The sequence below is a fragment of the Osmerus eperlanus genome, chromosome 18, assembly GCF_963692335.1.
Source record: "Osmerus eperlanus chromosome 18, fOsmEpe2.1, whole genome shotgun sequence".
NCBI classification, from domain to species: domain Eukaryota; kingdom Metazoa; phylum Chordata; class Actinopteri; order Osmeriformes; family Osmeridae; genus Osmerus; species Osmerus eperlanus.
The window spans coordinates 13,507,483-13,527,421 of NC_085035.1; the positions used below are offsets into that span (position 1 = coordinate 13,507,483).

The following is a 19,939-nucleotide window of genomic DNA, read 5'->3' on the forward strand; positions in this document are numbered from 1 at the left end:
TCAGATATGTAGTTTTAGCATTTATTGATTGTTTTGGGATGTTGAGTGCTTCGAGTGCTCCTGGTAGTATATTAGCCAGTTCCAGGGCTGTGTTTGAGGTTATGCAACGGCTAGTACTAATTTTCGGAGAGCCTCCAGGCCTCTGGCATTGTTCCATTTTGAAGGTAACCATACAGTGGTCTGATTGTGGAGGTAAACTATGATGGGAAGGTTTGGAAACCACCTGGGTTAAGCCTGCGGAATCAATGAGAGCAGCCAAGGCCTTGCTTAAGGGATCTGTCGGGTCATCCACATGAATGTTGAAGTCACCCCTAATTAAGATGTTATCAGTATATGTCACAAAATCACTAGCAAAATCAGGAAATCAAATCAAATGTATTTGTATAGCCCTTTTTACACGCGGGCATGTCACAGAGGGCCTCACATATTATGCCCATAGAACTGCCCCTCAACCAACCTAAACCCTCAAGGAAGACAATGAAAAACTCCCAGAAAAACTCCCAACAGGAGAACAAATGGAAGAAACCTTGGGAGGAGCAATTCAGAGAGGGATTCCCTCCTCCAGAGACGGTTGGTGAGAGAGAGGAGCAGAACACAGGCTAAACATAGTCATACAGTGTCAATGGGTTTTGAAATACCAAAAACCATTGTTCAACTTTATAGATGTAGGACAGGACCGGGAGACTCACTGTTGGCCGTCATGGAGACTGGTTTCCGGTTGAAGACCAGGTCCAGCGTCCAGGCAGGTGCTGACAGCTCAAACCCCCCACACCACAAGGGATGTGTGTGTGTGTGGGGGGGGGGACAGAGAGAGGAGAGCAGGGATTAGAGAATGCCAGGAGCAGCTAACAGTTACAGTCATAATAGAATGAGATCCCCACCGGTCAAGTGTGGACTAGTGCAGCAATTTAACAGAGCAAAAAGGGGTATTTAATGCATTTAATGCAGGAGAAGCTTCATTTAGAGGGCTTTATTGGTCAGGTTTTAGCCAGGTTTTGGTGAGTCCAATCAGATCCAGACTGCATTTGGGCCTATGTTTTGACAGGATATGAAACATTACAGAAATAATATCCAGAGCACTCTGGATATCACTAACTGGAAAGACTATTAATACAGTATAATTTGAAATTAAATGAAGAAAGACATCATCAGTCCTTCCCATACCCTCTAACATTTCCCTTAGTTTCAGATAACGTAGGCCTAAGACAGCCAAACTGAGCCAAAGCTTCTGGTTGCGAAGCAGTTGTAGAGTTTTTGACTGCATCAATAATTTAGCCCAAAATTGGCTATATTACCAAATGTTCTAGCCTCTCTGGAGTAAATATAAAAAATTTTAGACAAGATTTCTTCCAACTTGCCTTCTCCGTCACGTGTGTTCGCGCATCTATAGGTGCGTTCGACTTCATGCAGCGCCGGCGTCGCCTGCAGCCGCCTGCAGCCCAGCTGACTTGAAGCAGCCAATGGCATTCTCAGCTTCAAGGCAGCCGGCTGTCGGCGAAGCCAGCTGTCGGCGCCGCCGGCGCTGCATGAAGTCGAACGCACCTTATGTTGCGTTCTCAGCGTGAGAAATACAAGGTGTGGCGTGTGAGCGTGTGAACTGGTTGTAATGCGTGTGTCTCACGGTCAATGCGCGTGAGGCTTGAGAACCCTGTTTTAGATGTGTTTTGAGAAGACTACAATAAAAAATATATAGAGACTTCACCTGGATAGTAGTCAGATGGTGATTGAACGTGCACATAGGACTGGCAATCCATTCGGATATTCTGGAAAGAGACCTAGGCCTATCATGATTAAATTCCTCAGATACAAAGATAAAATGGCTGTTTTGGGAAAGGCTAAGGATCTGAAAGGCACCAACATCTATGTGAATGAGGACTACACTGAAGCTGTCAGGCAAAAGCGTAAGGAACTCTTTCCAGCCATGAAAGCTCCCAGAGAACGAGGTGACATAGCCTACATCCGACATGACAAGCTTATTGTCCATTCCCCTGCCTAAAAGGGGGAGTCAGGTGGCTGAGCGGTGAGCGGTGAGGGAATCGGGCTAGTAATCAGAAGGTTGCCAGTTCGATTCCCGGTCATGCCAACTGACGTTGTGTCCTTGGGCAAGGCACTTCACCCTACTTGCCTCGGGGGAATGTCTCTGTACTTACTGTAAGTCGCTCTGGATAAGAGCGTCTGCTAAATGACTAAATGTAAATGTAGTATAGAATAAGGTATTCAAAGTCATTCAAAGTGTTGATGCCAAATTCAGTTCAGTGTGATTGCTATGTGAATGACAAAACTAGCTACAGTATCTGGCCAACAAGGGATGCTTAGTACACATGCATTCAGGTAGTTCAGGTAGGAACTAAGAACCCATTTACACTCTCTCATACAAACAAATACACACACACAGTACACACACTAGTCACACATGGTAACCCACTTTACAGTCTCACAAACAAACACACACACGGTAGTCACACACGTTTGTCTCAGGCTGTCAGTCGGTTTCAGCTCCAGTGGCTAAAGTTTAAAGCTAACGTCTAAAGCTAACGTTAAAATGAGACACATTAAGCACAGTCTCATGAGTTAGCAAATAATAACGTGACTAAACGAGACAAAGTAACGTTATAACATTTCGTCTTGTTTTTATTTTGTAAACTACATTTCGTCTCGTTTTTATTTTGTAAACTACAATTTGTCTCGTTTTTGTTCGTCAACAATATTGCATTATACATTTAATTATAGTCATCGTCACATGACCAGCATTTATGTTGCGTCTCGTCTCGTTTTCGTCACTTGATAAAGGTTCGTTGACGTCGATATTTAGTAATAATTTTCGTTGATGAAAGCAACACTACGTGTGACATACATCTGTATCAAATCTCATATTTGTCACTGTGAACACAAATAGCTCATGAATTTCTATTAAACGTGTTTGATGGTTTAGCATTGGAAAGGGATATTATTAGTGGTGGGCATAGATTAATTTTTTTAATCTAGATTAATCTCACTGTAATCTTGGCGTTAATCTAGATTAAAATGGCTCATTTGAATTCCACCGAAGGCATTCAGAATATGTGTGCTACCCAAATAGTGGTTTGAAATTGGTGATGAAAATAAATGATGTTCAATAAGATGTACTTGTGTTTATTAACTGTTTATTAGATTAGTTAGCTTGGCTGATAGAGCTGTGCTGACGGGCTTGCCTCGGTTGCACTCAAACATCGTAGTTTGACGACGACTCTTCCCCTGTGCTAACATCAGTGCTTGGCCCGGCATCTTCCGCATTAGCTAAGGGATGCTTTGCGTTTAGGTGGTATTTGAGACTGGAAGAACTCCTACAGTAAACTAATTACGCATAGCACAAGGTGCAAACAACCTTAGTCTTGTCGAGGTTTCCATTGGGAAGCTTCTTAAAAATACATTTTCCCTGAAGCAAACCAGGCGGCTTCATAGCTGCATCCATGTTAGCACGTCACGTTTGATGTGATAATTTCATACACAAGGCATACACACAGGTTCGAAGACTCGTTCTCGCCCCCAACAGTGCAATTCGGCTAGGTATACATCCGCGCTAAAATATCAAGGTGAAAGTCATCATAGCTTGCGTAGTATAGACCCAGCTCCCAACCCAACTTTGAGAATAGATTAACGGCGATATTTTTTTTATCGCCGATAAGTCGCAGCGCGTTAACGCGCATTAACGCAGATAACGGCCCACCACTAGATATTATTCAATGGGGATAAGGTTATTAACATATTAAAATGAGCAGAGTTTACAGCACCTCTAGATAGTCATCACCAAGTGTGCTTTCCTCTGTATGTCACCAGATTTAAGAATGACGCCATTGTGGCCGAGGTGACAAGACTGGTGAGACTTAACCCCGGGGCGGTCAGTGATGTGCCTGAGGCGGTCAAGGTTAGAAACCACGGCAGGACCCACAGTCTAAGACTATTTTCATGAAATTATTGAAAAGGATTAAAGCATGCTATAGAATGTAACAAGTAATTGTGTGTGCGTGTGTGTGTGTGTGTGTGTGTGTGTGTGTGTGTACGTACGTGTGTGCGTGTGTTCCTCAGTTTCTGGTGACATGGCACACCATTGATGCTGACTCTCCAGAGCTGAGCCACATCCTGTGTTGGGCCCCTACAGACCCCCCCACTGGACTGTCCTACTTCAGCAGCATGTACCCCCCACACCCCCTCACAGCTCAGTATGGGGTCAAAGTGCTGCGCTCCTTCCCACCGGTGAGAAACACATACTCACAGACTCTGTGCATTTATACACACTGGCACTGATAAAAAGGTCTAAATGTCAGACATTTTCGGACATTTTCTTTTCCACCTTCCCTTTTTTTTCTTCATTTTATGAAAGTTTACGTTTTGAAGAAGTCACTCAATACAACAAGGATACATTTTAGGATAACTGAATACTCATAATTTGTCAGCAAAGTAGCGGCATGATCAGGGTTCAGACTGATTAGCATCTTTGTTTTTGTTGGTTGTTGTTACTTAGTTTCAGTCAAGCCATCACCCATGAACAAAGATGTATTATTACGGAATAGTAAACAAATTCAAAGCCACTGCTATTAACAAACATATCGATGCTCAACACTGGACATATAATATACTTGTTTATCCTGGCGTACATGCATGAAATGAAACAATGTAGCTTACATGATTCACAACACCATCATCTGCATGAAACAATGTTTTGTATTTGTTTAAGTACATTTAACATCTGTCTGTCCTGTTTAGGGACGGTGTGATCATCTAGCTATATGTAGGCAAGCATGTTTATGTTTTTATGTTACTGTTATGTGCTAAACATGCAGAGAATTGACAGCCATGCGTTTGTAAGCAGTAAACAGTACCCCGTCCAACAGTTATTAGCTAGTATGCAGAGTTGCAAAGCCGATGTCCATATGGTTGGTGGTGGAGTTAACCAGCTATTGTTCCCACCCATTACCTGCTTGTAGAAAGTGTGAAAAAATGCAAAAACTGAGGTACTAACATTCATATAAACGAGTTTCCTTCCAGATGTATGATACATAATTTTCACTTTTAATAGTCTGTAAAAAACGGAAAATTGACCCTGACCTACATACGGACCAAAATACCAGCAACCTTTACACATGTACATTCACACATATGCATACGTTCATCTGCACTACTACACACACACACACTGTTGTCACATTTTTCCAGTTCTGACCATGTTTTAAGTACAAAAATCAACGTCTTCAAAGTTCAAAAACAGCTCAGAAACTGGAGCATGTCTTGATACAATTAGGAGTTTAATTTAGCTCAATACACCATATTAAACAACGATAAGGTACCCGGGAACCATCTGATTTCCTTTGTCTTTGTTACTCTTTTTATAACCACCCCTGAACTTTTCAAACAAACCTATTGGCCTGTTACAGTCATACATTTCTATGACTTCTGCCTCCAATTGGCCCTCTTTCAATGATGTAGTGCCGTGCAATATTTCTGCTGATTCTGCAAAGTTTTGGGGACTTTCCGGACTAGTACCATGTCATGTTAGCTACTACTAAAGTTTTTTTACAACCTACTACAGTAAGTTCACAGAGAGTTTAGGTTGCCTTAGTTGATCTCACAGAGCCTTGTTCTTGGCCTCACATTCATGATGTCTTAGGTTTTTTTTCAGGATTTATATAGAACAGGAAAACTACACACCCAGGGCTCTCTCTCTCTCTCTCTCTCTCTCTCTCTCTGTAGCTAGTTCATTATCACTCTGTGTCACAAACAATCTTAACTGATGATAAAACATTTCTTATTTACTTAACATTACTCTACACTGGTGTAGATACACATCTTAACATAAGTACAAACACCTACACACACATACATGTGTGTATGCACAGAGTCAGTACCATTGCGCTTCAGCAATAAACAGGTTATTATTGCTATTGTTCCCCAGGACGCTATACTATTCTACATCCCTCAGATTGTCCAGGCTCTCCGCTATGACAAGGTAAGTGAACCCCGCTACTAGTGGTACTAAAGACTGGTCTTGGTCACACTTTTTGAAGGTCTTGACCCGGAATCGACCGCATTTTTACTCGGTTTGATAAAACAATTTCAGGGAGTCAGATGGCTGAGCGGTTAGGGAATCGGGCTAGTAATCTGAATGTTGCCAGCCGGCCGTGCCAAATGACGTTGTGTCCTTGGGCAAGGCACTTCACCCTACTTGCCTCGGGGGGAATGTCCCAGTACTTACTGTAAGTCGCTCTGGATAAGAGTGTCTGCTAAATGACTAAATGTAATTTGTGTTTGTGTGTCTGTCTTAATTACCGACTGCATCATGGGCACTGTGCACAAATCTACAGTAAAGAGGCGATTCGGGGATGCTGGCCCTCCTGGTAGATTTGCAAAGAAAAAGCCATATCTCCTTTCTTTTGGCCAACAAAAATAAAATATTAAGATGGGAAAAATAACATAGACACTAGACAGAGAAATATTTGGAATATTGGACCCAAAGCACTATGCAAGAACAATGTAGGGAAGAATCTGTCACCTGGTATTCTATCTATAATGGAGTGGCCAGCATAGTCACCGGATATATCAACCCTATTGAGCTGTTGTGGGAGCTGCTTGACCGTATGTTGGGAAATAAGTGCCCATCAAGCCAATCCAAATTGTGGGAAGTGCTTCAGGAAGGTTGGGGTGAAATTTCTTCAGATTACCTTAACATATTGACACCTAAAATGCAAAAGGTCTGCAAAGCTCTAATTGCTGCAAATGGAGGATTCTTTGACAAAAGCCTCAGTTTCTTCACTCCACAAAGTGAAAGAATGCAAGACAGTCGCCATTGACACCGAAATTTTGTAAGGAACAGTGTTCTGTGCATGTGCAAAAGCTTTACTTTTTTTTTTTTTTTTGATTTACATTTATTCATTTAGCAGACACTTTTATCCAAAGTGACTTCCAAGAGAGAGCTTTACAAAAAGTCCATTGGTCAATGATCATAAACAACGAGATAGCCCCAAACATTGCGGGTGGCCAAAACATGAGCATACACTGTGATAAGCAAATAAGTGCCAATGGGAATAAACATAAGAGCAAGTAGTTAAACAAATTACAAATTAAACTACATGAAACTGAGTTGAGCAAATTCAACATTCTGAATTGAGTGAACTATTTTAATTTGACAGACATGGATTCAAACTTGAAATTCCTAGTTATCAAAAATCCTAGCTATCTTGTTTAAAGGAACTAAAAGCCAAAGTTATATTTTACAGTGTACCTGGTTTGCAAGATAATACAGCCATAAATATAGCCACACACATAGATTCCAGGCATTTTTGTATGATACACATACACAGCCGCTAGCTAATAAAACTAAACAAAACTTTCCCAGTTGTTGAATGCAACAGTATAGCATTTTCAAATTCCAAAAGGTTCTTGACTTCAGGGTATATTTTATCGTAGTTAATCTGGGACATCATTCCATAATTTCCCCAGGAATACTTATTAAACCCGTATTTTGGAAAATTGGCAAAATGAGTTTGTCCCATACTGTCAATGGTTTGTATCAAATCAAATGTATTTGTATAGCCCTTTTTACAAGCAATGTCACAGAGGGCTTCACATACGCCCATAGAACTGCCCCTCAGCCAACCTCAACCCTCAAGGAAGACAAGGAAAAACTCCCAGAAAAACTCGAAACTCACTTGAAAATTTAAAAAACCTTGGGAGGAGCAATTCAGTGAGGGATCCCCTCCTGTAGAGACGGTTGGCAAAAGAGGCTAAACATAGTCATACATCAGGAAAGTGTCAGTCCAGTGTTCAACTTGGTTCAGAGTTGGTAAATGTCAGTTTAAGCAGTGGTAGCCTTAGGGCTGGGGGTGCGTGATCGGTGCAGCCACACAGGCAGGAGGATGGACAGGAAGGGAAGGGACCAGGAACTCGCTGTTGTCCGTCAGGGAGACCGATGTCCTCTTGGCGACTAGATCCAGCTTTGGCAGACTGTCACAGATCGATGTCCACTGGTGACCAGGTCCACGATGGCAGACTGATAACCAGGCAGATGCTGACAGCTCAAACCCCCCACACCACAGGGGGTGTGTGGAGGGGGGACAGAGAGAAGAGAGCAGGAATTAGAGAATGCAAGGGGAAGCAGTTACAGTAATATTAAGAATTAAGTATCTGACCAGAATTTCAGACACTAATATATAGAAAAACAAACTCTTGAAAGTGGGCTTGGTGACATGAGGTGAATAGGGAGGTATAATGTGCTGAAAATTCAAATTTTGTATACATTTGAGTATTAATCTGTGTTTTGTAATGTTGAGCAGATGGGTTACGTCAGAGAGTACATCCTGTGGGCGGCCCAGAAGTCTCAGCTTCTGGCCCATCAATTCATCTGGAACATGAAGACCAACATCTACCTGGACGAGGAGGGCCACCACAAAGACCGTGAGCATCTCTTTTCTCTATCTTACTTCTCCATCTCAAACTGAAATAGTTTAGTTCATCCTTTTTTAATAATATTTTTTGTACGAAAAATACTGGATATTTAATAATTGGGTGTGATTGCCTTCGGTGAGCACAAACATTGTTCTCTGGTAGTGGTCAGCTTTTAGATGATCAGGTTGCGTTCTCAAGAATGTCGAGAGGGGAGGCTGAGTCTGAATTCAAATGCAGATTGTCTTTATTGTCACAAGAACAACGGTTACATTCGGTTAGATCTCTTCGCCTGAGAAGATCGCTGATTGTGTCGCTGATTTAATCCTTCAACCTCATAATCCGTTTCCATCTGCAACGGACGCAAGCACACCTCACAATTTCCCCAGAAATTGTACCCTCTCTAGTTAGTAGTAGTAGTAGTAGGTTTTATTGTCGTTCAACCATATAAAGTTAGTACAGTACACAGCAACGAGAAGACGTTCCTCCTGGACCATTGTGCCGCCTAAAGCAATGTAGGACAAACACAGAATAAATAAGACCTACACATTCCTACATTCCATTATAAAGTGCATACATTGCTATATAAAGTCCATACATTCCTATATAAAGTGCAAGTACATTACTACAGAAGACAGGACAATGTAGGCTAGTGCAAAAAGATCCCAATGTATTCATAACATACTATGATAGTAGTAATAGTAGTGATAGTAATAGATAATAGTGTTCTTACGGACATAGCAGTTATTGAGGTAGCAGTCTGGAATTAAAAGGATGTTTGTAAGTGGTCACATTCAATTCTTCATTCTTCCGTACATACTTTCTTTGTATATTAGGTGTATTTATGTTATATATAGATATTATTGTTGCTCTGTATTTAAGCAATTTATATGTTTTATTTGACTTTTTGTCCATGCCTGACAGCTGAGATACAGATTGTTCCTGGACTCTAACCAATGAAATATTGTAAAACTATGTATGTCTGATACTTGATCTTCTGCAGTACTTTCTATGTAAAATATTTGTAAATTGCTTTTGATAAAAGCTTCTGATAAATGAATACAATGTAATGTAATGAAATTACAGCATTTCTGCATTTTCCACTAACCAAGATTCAGGATAAAATAAATGTCATAAGTATACCACCATAGTAATTTTGCTGAGCCCTATAAATTATACATTTTAACTTTAATCATTATGTAATGTCAGAGATTACATGTTTTCCTGACCCCCGATTAATGGAGATCACATTTGGCCTCCGATTAAGTGTCAGAAGATTTCTTTGTCCTACGACAATTGTCAAATCAAAAACCAAAAGGAATGCAGAACCTGATGTCGCAATTACTGCGACAAGATGTCCTTCTTAATTGTTTTCAGTTTTTATTACCAAGACAAACCATTCATAAAATTAACGCTACAGATTGTTTTTGTTTGCTGCTAGCTACCATTGTAAATTTGCGGGTGAATGCGGCTCACCGTAACCGAACGTGCCACAGATTGATGACGTAAAACTCTGTACCAGTCATCTTCCGAGCGTCAGTTTTTTGTGTCTTGACTGTCATATAGTCTGACATGAATGACAACTGAGATCCTACAATGTGAGATTGCCTACAGCGGGGGCTTTAAATAGTTGTAGGGATATAAAATATATATATTATTCTTGGTATTATCACTTTTCTGGTGAATCTAGAAATCAATATGTCCCATTTTAGAAATTGATGTGTAGGTATATCTACAGGTAGGATTGAAAAGAGTTTGTAATAGTACATTCATCTTAATTGTTTCAATCACATATATGTACATCATATCTGCTGTAATCTTTGCAAGAAGAGGGTCACAGTATTTAATTTTGGAATGAGGACACAAGGTAGTTCATTGAGACTGCTTCCTGCTTCCTACCAAGCTGTAATGGATTTTGGTAGAGTATAGTCAAACCTGGGTTTGAAGAACCTGGCTTTTCTCTACATTTAAAAATACCCTTAGATTCCAAAAGCTGACATCAAGTCTAGGAGCAGCCCCATATAAACTGGCACATGCCAAACACTAAACATATACAGATCTTAAATTAGGAAAAAGTACAAAAGTTTAACTATTTCTAAGAATTAAACAATCTAAGAATACAAGTTATAGATTGACTTTTTAGATACATCCATCTGACAAAGCAAAATAAATCTGCATATAATCCTACAACTTTAGCTTCAACATAATGTTTAACTGTGTGTCTCATAATATGTAATGAATTTCTACTATTGTCTTGAGTTTACCTCCTCCTCCTGCAGTCTGATCTATCTGAATAAACTATAGATGGTATATATTGTAATGGCTAAGATAGATGTGAAGAGTTTGTAGTTCACATAAGAGATATTGAAAGGTCTACATTTTACAATCTCTTTAGTCTATCCTCCACATTGGGGGATTCTTAACTTCCTTTAAAACGCAATTGAAAGCGGCTAGTAAGGTGTTAGGACGACCATGCTCTTACTTTTGTGTATCGCAGCTGTCAAATGGAAAACTAGTCAAGTTTCAGTCTACTAAAAGTCTGAGCATTTTAGTCTGGTTTTAGTCGACGAAAACTGATGACATTAAGTCAATGAAAATTCTATTTTAGTCTATTTTTAATCAAAACAGTTCTAATAGTCTAAGCAGTAGTCTCGGGAGGCATATTAATGCCAATACCATTTGTTTAAATATATGTATTGGTCTAGAATAAGGTATTCAAGTCATGTTGTTGATGCCAAATTCAGTTCAGTGTGATTGCTATGTGAATGACAACTAGCTACAGTATTTGGCCAACATGGGATGCTTAGTACACATGGAGTCAGTCAGTCAGATAGGAACTAAGAACCCACTTTACCCTCTCTCACACAAACAAATACACACACACACACAGTACACACACTAGTCAAACATGTAAACCCACTTTACACTCTCTCACAAACACAAATACACACACACAGTACACACACTAGTCACACATGTAAACCCACTGTACACTCTCTCACAAACAAATATATAAACACACACACACTAGTCACAGACATTTGTCTCCTGTCGTTTCAGGCTAACGTTTAAAGCTAAGGTCTAAAGCTAAAGTTAAAATGAGACACATTAACCACAGCCTCATGAGTTGGCTAATAATAATAACATGACTAAACAAGACGAAATAACGTTATAACATTTCGACTCATTTTGGTCAAACAAAAAAAACAAACATTTTAGCAGTTTTTTTTGTAAAGCACATTTAGAAAACAATATTGCATTATACATTAAATTGGAATCATCGTCACTTGAGCAGCATTTAAGTTGCGTCTTGTCTCGTTTTCTTCACGTGATAAAGGTTCCTTGACGACGATATTTAGTCATAATTTTTGTTGATGAAAGCAACACTAATGCCACCTCAGGTGTGTTTGCATTGATTCCGTAAACTTTGCCACAGAGTCGGCATCGCAAGTTATGAGTGTTTTGGGAGGAGGTGTTGTTAGGAAGAGCGGTGCATTAAAGATCTGCTCCTTCTTTAAAAGTCTCATTAGCGATTTCTTACACTATGTAATTAATTTCCAAAACCACAATTTGAATAATAATCATCAATCAGTCAGTCAATCAAGCACTTTTATTTATGGATGCCATCCAGTAAATAGCAAAGGTTTCCATTCTGTAAATGTTCAGGTTTTTCAAAACGCGAGAGGTTACATCACTCTACTGTATTGCCTAGGCTCAGCACACTGTTGTTTTATTTGACACATTTTTTAAGGAGACAGGGATTACCCTTTAAATACTTGGCTCATTTCGACATATTGTACACAGAAACTCTTTGAGACAATTGCATTCAATCAATGCTGTCAATGTCCTGAGTTGTAATAGAACATTTGCGTGCATGAAAACACCTTTTCGCTTGGGCACTAACTATACAGTCATTAGAAATCCAGTGCTTCTTTTGTTGAATGTTTTCTGCACAATATTGTCTTGCGTAATGAATGCCACTTGGAAATTACTAAGCAGACACTGCGGGACTGTAGGCAACGTGATGGGTGGCTACCGGCTAAGTAAACACCAAGGACTCCCTGTTGATTGTGAAGATTCCCTTGTTGCTAGGATAGTTAGCCACAGAAATAAAGAATCAGACTCGGGGGTTGTGATGTCGAAAGGTTAGTAGCTTCTCTTTGTTGCTGGACTTCTTGCTAGTGTGCCCCAGTCATCTTTAACTTCCAGCTGCATGCCAGGTAAATTGTCAGATTTGGTATGTGAAAGACTCCAGAGGTTTGATGATTGTCACCAGAATCCGCCACTCCGCCAAATATCATATAGAGGTGTCGCATCTGTACAAGTAGAATACTTGTAGTTTAGCAGGGAATGGGTTATGACACGAGATGTTCTCCTCTACTAATAATTGTTTTCCGCTATAATTTTTCCTCTATTCTTCTATAGTCTGTGAGTGCTGGCATGATAGTGATAAATGTTAACACTCCTGACAGAGAAAACCCTTGAACCCTTTTCACTTTCCACCTCAAGTTTCTACTTCGCATTCCCTCTATGATTAAAGTTGTGGAGGGTCTGTTCTCCTCTGCCACCTCCTTAACCACGAAGATTAGGATGCTCTGGAGTGACCCCCTTATCCGTGATCCTAGCTTCTTGCTGGACTTGTAATCAGTTCAGAAGTTCTGTTAGAACCTAGATTAGATTTAATTATTGTCTCGGCCCCTTCGATTCCCTCAGCTTGCTCTACCCTATTATTTTGGACATCGTCTTTCAATCGCTGATCTGTTCGAGGTTCACACACACTAAAGATCTTGTAGCTCCCGGAGAATCATCTCTAGGTACAGCCCCACCGTTTTTTCCTAATTCAACCTACTCTTGAGCATTCTCATCATTGCGACTGTTATCACGTCTTCTTCCTCTAGTTTCTCATAAGTCCATTGGCTTTGCTTAGTCTGGACTTGTTCCCCGTCATCCATGTCAAAAGTTGTACATGTGATTTTGTACAGCTCTTTGGTCAGCATTGGCTGTTTTTAAATGTGCTCTATAAATAAAAATTACTTGGCTTGACATTGTCTATTGTCATTATTTAAATTCAGTTGAATAATAAATTAATTAAATGTTTGCACTTCAAATGAAACACTGTTGCTTCCTTTTTGTAGCTGATATAGGGGAGCTGCTGGAGCAGATGGTAGAGGAGATAACCAGATCCCTGTCTGGTCCAGCCAAGGACTTCTATGGGAGAGAGTTTGACTTTTTTGGCAAGATCACCAATGTGTCTGCCATCATCAAGTAGGAAGAACACCTCACCGCATATCCTTCTGTCATGGAAATTGGTATGGTAGGGGTATTCTAGAGTAGCACACATAAAATTGTTTTGCTTTTCAGGCCCGTTCCAAAGGGAGAGGAAAGGAAGAGGGCATGTCTCAAAGCCCTGTCTGATATCAAGGTCCAGCCAGGTAATCTTGATCCTTACTGTAACAATGTAATGTGATTTATTCCTGTTTTTTGCCCCCCTTGACTTGATACCTTCTGTCTTCCTTATGTGGATGCTGTGGACTTCAGGATGCTACCTCCCCAGTAACCCTGAAGCCATTGTTTTGGATATAGACTACAAGTCAGGAACACCTATGCAGAGGTGTGCTAGATTTGCCTAATAACCCTGATCAAATGATAGTATATTTATACATGTATCTCAAATTGTATTGTCTGTATTATCTGTATTATATAATAATAATAATAATTATTATTATTATATACAGTCAACTCCTGAAGCAATGGCACCCCTGGCAAAGATGAGTAAAGTGTTATAACGTTTTACATTTTAGTCACTTTGCAGACGGTCTTATCCAGAGCGACTTACAGTAAGTACAGGGACATTCCCCCCGAGGCAAGTACGGTGAAGTGCCTTGCCAAAGGACACAACGTCATTTTCACGCCTGGGAATCGACCTGGAAACATTCTCATTAATAGCCGGATTCCCTAACCGCTCAGCCATCTGACCCCCCATTATAGGATGTAATCTTTTGGTATTTTCGCTTACATATTAAAAAAAGAACACATCATTTTTGGGACCCCTAGAAATGATTATAAACTACATGTAACTGAAGCATTTTTCCAATTATATTAGACCTTTTAAAGTTGATCAGTGTTTAGGAACTGGCAAGCAGTAATCCATGACTCACATATAGATGAGGTGACACAGGTTATATACCATATTCATACATCAACCAGGGTTCCCGCGGGGTCTTAAAAAGTCTAAAATTCGGAACTTGAAATTTAAGGCCTTAAAACGTCTTAAAAACTGCCGTATTTTCATCCGAGGTTTTAAATTTCATTTAGTCAGGTCTAAAAAAGGTTTTACCCTCGTTCATTTCCAGAACCGCTGGCCGCAGAAAGTTATGACAAAGTAGCAAAAAAGTATTGAGTCGCAGCCTACAAAGCGGAGCTCTACAAACGAAACCAGCAGAACGCTGCCCTCAGAACATTGGTTCGCTGTGTTGTAGTTCTTTCTGGGGGATATTGGTGTTGGTATGTACCATAGAGTTAATATAACTAGAGGAAGCAACTTTTGTCTTCCAAGATGGCGTCCCCATTCATTTCTATGAAAAGTGCTCAGTGGCGCAGTGAGGCAAGCGAGAGCGCGAAACTGGACCACGCCATCTTTCCACTTCTGACTCTTCCGGTCTAGCTTTAAACAGTGGCTCTTTTTTTCCCTAGCTCCGAGACCTTGTGCACGCTTGCAACTAGCTGTACACGTCATACTTTGCAACAACCAGTCGCGAGCATAGATTTATATGGTTGCGAGCGTGTGAGCTAAGGCATTACAGTGGCAGAATGGGGTACAAGTCCGATAAGAATCAGAGACATGATGCAAACTTTACGGAAATGTATGCTGTCACTGTATAGTATTCCTTTCACTTGTTTTTTAGAAATAGGCTATAGGGCTAAATATAGGGCTATTCTAGATGGAACTCATCACATATGTTGTTTTTTTTCTTCGTGATTTGAGTATGATTTCCAACGCATTGTATCGGATTAAATAAACTGTTAACATGAACACCTAGCTCCGTCGTTGTTCTCGCCAGGCAAAGAAAGCTTAATAGTTATTTTGGTAACAGAAATCTTCCATAATGCAGACTTACCATAGCTTACTGTCAACTTTATATTCAAACGAAATGCCACGAAAATCACACTGCCTTCAATTTAACATCAGTGTAGAAATGTGGCTTGTGTTTTATATGTTCAACGGGTTAACCCTAACCCAAACGCCTATTAATGGATATAACGTGATCTAACAAGACTTGGTAATAATGTAATAAATTGAGAAGTGTGTCTAAAATATAATCTACTTTATTGAACGTGCCTTTGAAAGGGGCATATTAACAGAACTATATTCAAGACGTTTCCATCAGATATAAGTGGGGGTGAAACATAGAGTCACTGAGGACCTTCATTGTCCCACAAAAGCAGTCTGGCTTTGACACGATCAAAAAATGAATAATGAGTGTGTTTAACAAAAGCTTCTGAAGGCAAGACTAATATTATTTAAATATATATATCATTTCCTATTGTGGTTATCAGTTAAAGTACTATTAATCTTCGTCTTTGCTCCAGATAGACATGTCAACAATCTATGCTCACGCTTAACATAATATAATATTTGCCATCATGTCATGAACGTTTTTACGAAAAATCAATTATTTTAAAATCTATTTTAAAATAACGGGAATAAACTATATTAACAACATTTCATGTATGTGTGACAACCATTTGCTAAACTTGCTACAACAGGGCAGGCAACTCAAGCCATTTCGGCCATCGGCCAATGTGAACGTTTGTGCTCGTGCCCTGTTAGTATCCGCGAGCACATTTGCAGGCAACTTTTATTGACGTAAGCAAATAAATGGGGTGCTATTTTACCCATTTCGGATTGGTTTCAAACTTCAGGAAAAATTCTTCTATGAAAAAGCTAGTAGTATGATCCAGGTTCGAGAATCGAACAAAAATTATTGGGGGAGATAGTTTTGTAAATGTTGACTGGAGTTAATAGAATAAAAACGACCGGAAGAGTCGGAAGTCAAACACGAAATGCAATACCACCTACATCCACCATCCCAACAAATTATTTGGAAGGCATGCGAGAAATCTCATTACGTGGTTTGGCATAAAGAGAAGGATGGCTATACCAAAAATAATCTATTTAATTTATTTATTTAATAATCTATTTTTTCCCTTGTCTTTCAAGGCTGCGATTCTGTCTGTACGTTCCGTTGCACGGTTTAAGAGGTTACAATGTTTTTGTAGCAAAAAGTGCCTTGTGTGCACAAAGGGAACTGAGTGCTAGCCTTACGTCACAACGTCAGCACACGTTAGCAACGACGCATAGATACGACGTGCATAGAAATGCTAGTAAGACTGTTGCACAGCAAGTATCGTATCGTTCCGTAGTGTACTACCAGCATCATACATTTAAGCAATTCAAGACTTGCATGTACAGTAAGTAATGTCACATTGAATAATGTATTTCAACTCAAGCTTGTGTGGTGCGTCGCTGTCTTCAATGCCACAGCCTAAACTTTATGTCAAAATAAACGTTTTTAATTTCCGGCACATTCAAACAATCCCCTCAGTGAAGTTTGGCAAGCAATAGCAGCTAGGCTAGCTTGCTCGTAGCACAATTTACCGGGGTCAGCTTCTCCACGCAGGGCTCTAGACTGAGACCAAATGGTTTCATTTGGCATTGTTACTGACAATGATCGGTTCCAGCAAACTTCTTTTGAATTAGCCATTTCCCCCTAAATAAATGACAAGCTTGTTTTTATGTTTTTGGGGGCATATATTTTCAGTTAACAGATGGTAGGCCGACTGTTTGAATCATAGATATATATAAAGACTAGATGTCTTACGGCGGAGTCTGGAACGTCCGCACATGGTGGCCATCTTGCTACAGTCAACTCGCTCACCCATAACATTGTGTTGGTGCTACATGTACTTTTTAAATGACCATAACTTTTCAACCGATTTTGAAACGGTTTGGTTTGTTATCAACGTCAGAGATGTTGTTATGCCACTGCATACTTATGAATTTTTTTTTTTTTTTTTTTTGAATAGAAGTATGCAGACATTAAGTTAGTGTCCTATCAAGTTAAGTTAGTCAACATAATTGCATGTGTGAAAAGGGCTAAACAAGTCATAAAATCACATCTAAAATAATATACATCATCAAAAAAATATGGGATTCTAGTTTTTTGTCACATGCCATGTGCCATGTGAAAGGTTGGATATGGAAGCTGCAATCATGATTCATTCACCTGGCTTGTTTTGAATGGGCTGCCGGGGTGTGTTTGAGTGTCTCCTCTATGAGGAGCTCCACAGCCTTCTCTCCCAGTCCCGTCTTCCACTTCATCACAGCATCTGCAATTAGAAGTTATGAACTTATTGTCAGCACCAATTTGAACGCTGCGTAGAAGCCATAGTTCATGGCATCTCCAAACACCTACCACTCTCTTTCGCAACTCCAGCACCTTAAAGCGCTCCTCAAGGTCTTGGAGTTCAGCCTGTGTTTGGGCCACCTGTAGGTCCATCACTGGCACCTCTTCAGTGTGTCTGCCCTGTTGTCGCCTGAATAGGAGAGCCTCTCGCTGGTTCTCCTCCAATGTCTCCATCTTCTGGAGCATAACCTGTAATGTGTCTGTAACTACGGACAAGTAAAACGAGTTTACAAGAGTTTGCATGATTGGCATCACTGTGGTTCTTCTAGATTAACTGTAACATGCGCCGCCGGTGCTGCATGAAGTCGAACACACCTATTGACATCCGGCTCTATAAGTTTGACTGTGCAGTGCTGCGACTCCAAATGTTTCTTAAAATTTGATGTCGTGTTTTTGTAGCTTGATAGCACTTTGTCGCCACCAGCACAAAGTGTACAACGAACCTTGATATTTCCATCTTTAGCTGACAAATACTCAAAATAGTGATTGTATTTCCAACTCAAAAAGCGCATCTCTCTCTCTCCTGCTACATTGTTGTTTGTGTCGCTGAGTTGTAGGTCTATGTATATACACGTGACGTGACCCTCGTGCTGAAAACGTGACTTAATTGTCGCATAGGCTTAACTCCCAGAGACGCAAGAAGAAATAAAATATATATTTTACTATTAATGACAAGATAGTAACGCACAGTGACTTGGACAAGTAACTTTAATCTGATTACTGGTTTGGAAATAGTAACGCGTTAGATTATTCGTTACTGAAAAAAGTGGTCAGATTAGAGTATCACTGTCCACTGCCTAGTATACACTGCCTGTCTTGTCACTCCAAAGGTTGTTAAATTGAATAGATCTAATCCCCATTGAAAACGTGTGGGCTGGAGAGTGTTCAAGAGAAGACCTAGGACCTTGGATGATCTGGAGAGATTCTGTAAAGAGAAGTGGTCTCAGATTCCTTGCTTTGTATTCTCCAACCACATTAGATGTTACAGGAGAAGACTGTGCTGTTTCAGTGGCAAAGGGAGTTTGTACAAAGCATTAAATGTAGGAGTGTCCGAAATTGTGGCACACTAGGTTACATTAAAATAATTAATTCTTGAAGACAGATCTTTTTCTTTTCAAAATACATTAACCTAAATTGAAGGTTGAATTGTTCTAATTTTTTTGCACTAAGCTAAATTACAAAAAGGTGACTTTTTTATCATCTTTGCCAGAGGCGCCGATAATTCCAGTGTTGATTGTATGCTATTTAGATATTTTGTATCTTTTTAGATGTACATTTTCATTGGTCTGTTCAGGGATAAAACATGTAGAACTGGTCAATGTGACTAATGTGCCTTTTTTTTCCTCATCTGAAGTGCTGCCAAGGCTCCCTACTTGGCCAAGTTTAAGGTAAAACGCTGCGGTGTGAGTGAGCTGGAGAAGGAGGGGCTCCGCTGCCCCTCTGATTCTGTAGAAGAGGGGGAGGAGAGCTCAGACGAAGCACAAAGGATCTGCTGGCAGGCAGCCATCTTCAAAGTGGGAGATGACTGTAGACAGGTTAGGAAGCCTCCACCAACTCCCATCAGGCCCCAATGTGGACACATTGCCCTCGGTTAAGATGTTGTGGTTACTTACATTCAGCTAAAACACAGAGACCTAACTGTCTGTCACCCCCTTGTGTCTAGGACATGCTTGCCCTGCAGATCATTGGCCTGTTTAAGAACATTTTCCAGCTAGGAGGACTGGACTTGTTTGTATTCCCCTACAGAGTGGTGGCCACCGCTCCTGGGGTGAGAGTAACACACACACACACTTTACATCACCTACTAGTACTTTTAAAGCTGCTTTAAACATGCCTAGCATACCACATATTTTCCTGTCACCAGTGCGGCGTGATTGAATGCATCCCGGACTGCAAGTCTCGTGACCAGCTGGGCAGGCAGACGGACTTTGGGATGTACGACTACTTTCGTAATCAGTACGGTGATGAGTCCACCCTGGCCTTCCAGAAGGTGATGTGACAAGCCAGGAATGTAAAAAAAATAGCCAAATGGACCTGCATGCAAGTCATATAATAGT

At 40.3% G+C, this 19,939-nt stretch overlaps 1 protein-coding gene, 1 long non-coding RNA gene and 1 pseudogene across 4 annotated transcripts in view; 1 reads left to right on the top strand and 2 right to left on the bottom strand.

Annotated features, from left to right (window-relative positions):
* The window catches only part of LOC134039003 (uncharacterized), a 58,200-nt gene extending 40,185 nt beyond the window's left edge, over window positions 1–18,015 (bottom strand). The window contains exons 1-2 of the long non-coding RNA XR_009932725.1: window positions 17,892–18,015; window positions 17,703–17,805 (exon numbers count right to left, since the gene is read on the bottom strand). This is a non-coding gene — a long non-coding RNA (uncharacterized LOC134039003). The remainder of the gene's footprint in view (window positions 1–17,702; window positions 17,806–17,891) is intronic.
* The window catches only part of LOC134039102 (uncharacterized), a 267,969-nt pseudogene that overhangs the window by 236,136 nt on the left and 11,894 nt on the right, over window positions 1–19,939 (bottom strand).
* The window catches only part of pi4kaa (phosphatidylinositol 4-kinase, catalytic, alpha a), a 178,345-nt gene that overhangs the window by 155,066 nt on the left and 3,340 nt on the right, over window positions 1–19,939 (top strand). For all 3 annotated transcript variants that reach the window (XM_062484623.1, XM_062484625.1, XM_062484626.1), the window contains exons 40-49: window positions 3,817–3,904; window positions 4,066–4,233; window positions 5,930–5,983; window positions 8,307–8,427; window positions 13,551–13,680; window positions 13,777–13,847; window positions 13,954–14,026; window positions 19,237–19,417; window positions 19,546–19,650; window positions 19,747–19,872. In XM_062484623.1, the coding sequence (XP_062340607.1) occupies window positions 3,817–3,904; window positions 4,066–4,233; window positions 5,930–5,983; window positions 8,307–8,427; window positions 13,551–13,680; window positions 13,777–13,847; window positions 13,954–14,026; window positions 19,237–19,417; window positions 19,546–19,650; window positions 19,747–19,872 (1,117 nt within the window). The remainder of the gene's footprint in view (window positions 1–3,816; window positions 3,905–4,065; window positions 4,234–5,929; window positions 5,984–8,306; window positions 8,428–13,550; window positions 13,681–13,776; window positions 13,848–13,953; window positions 14,027–19,236; window positions 19,418–19,545; window positions 19,651–19,746; window positions 19,873–19,939) is intronic.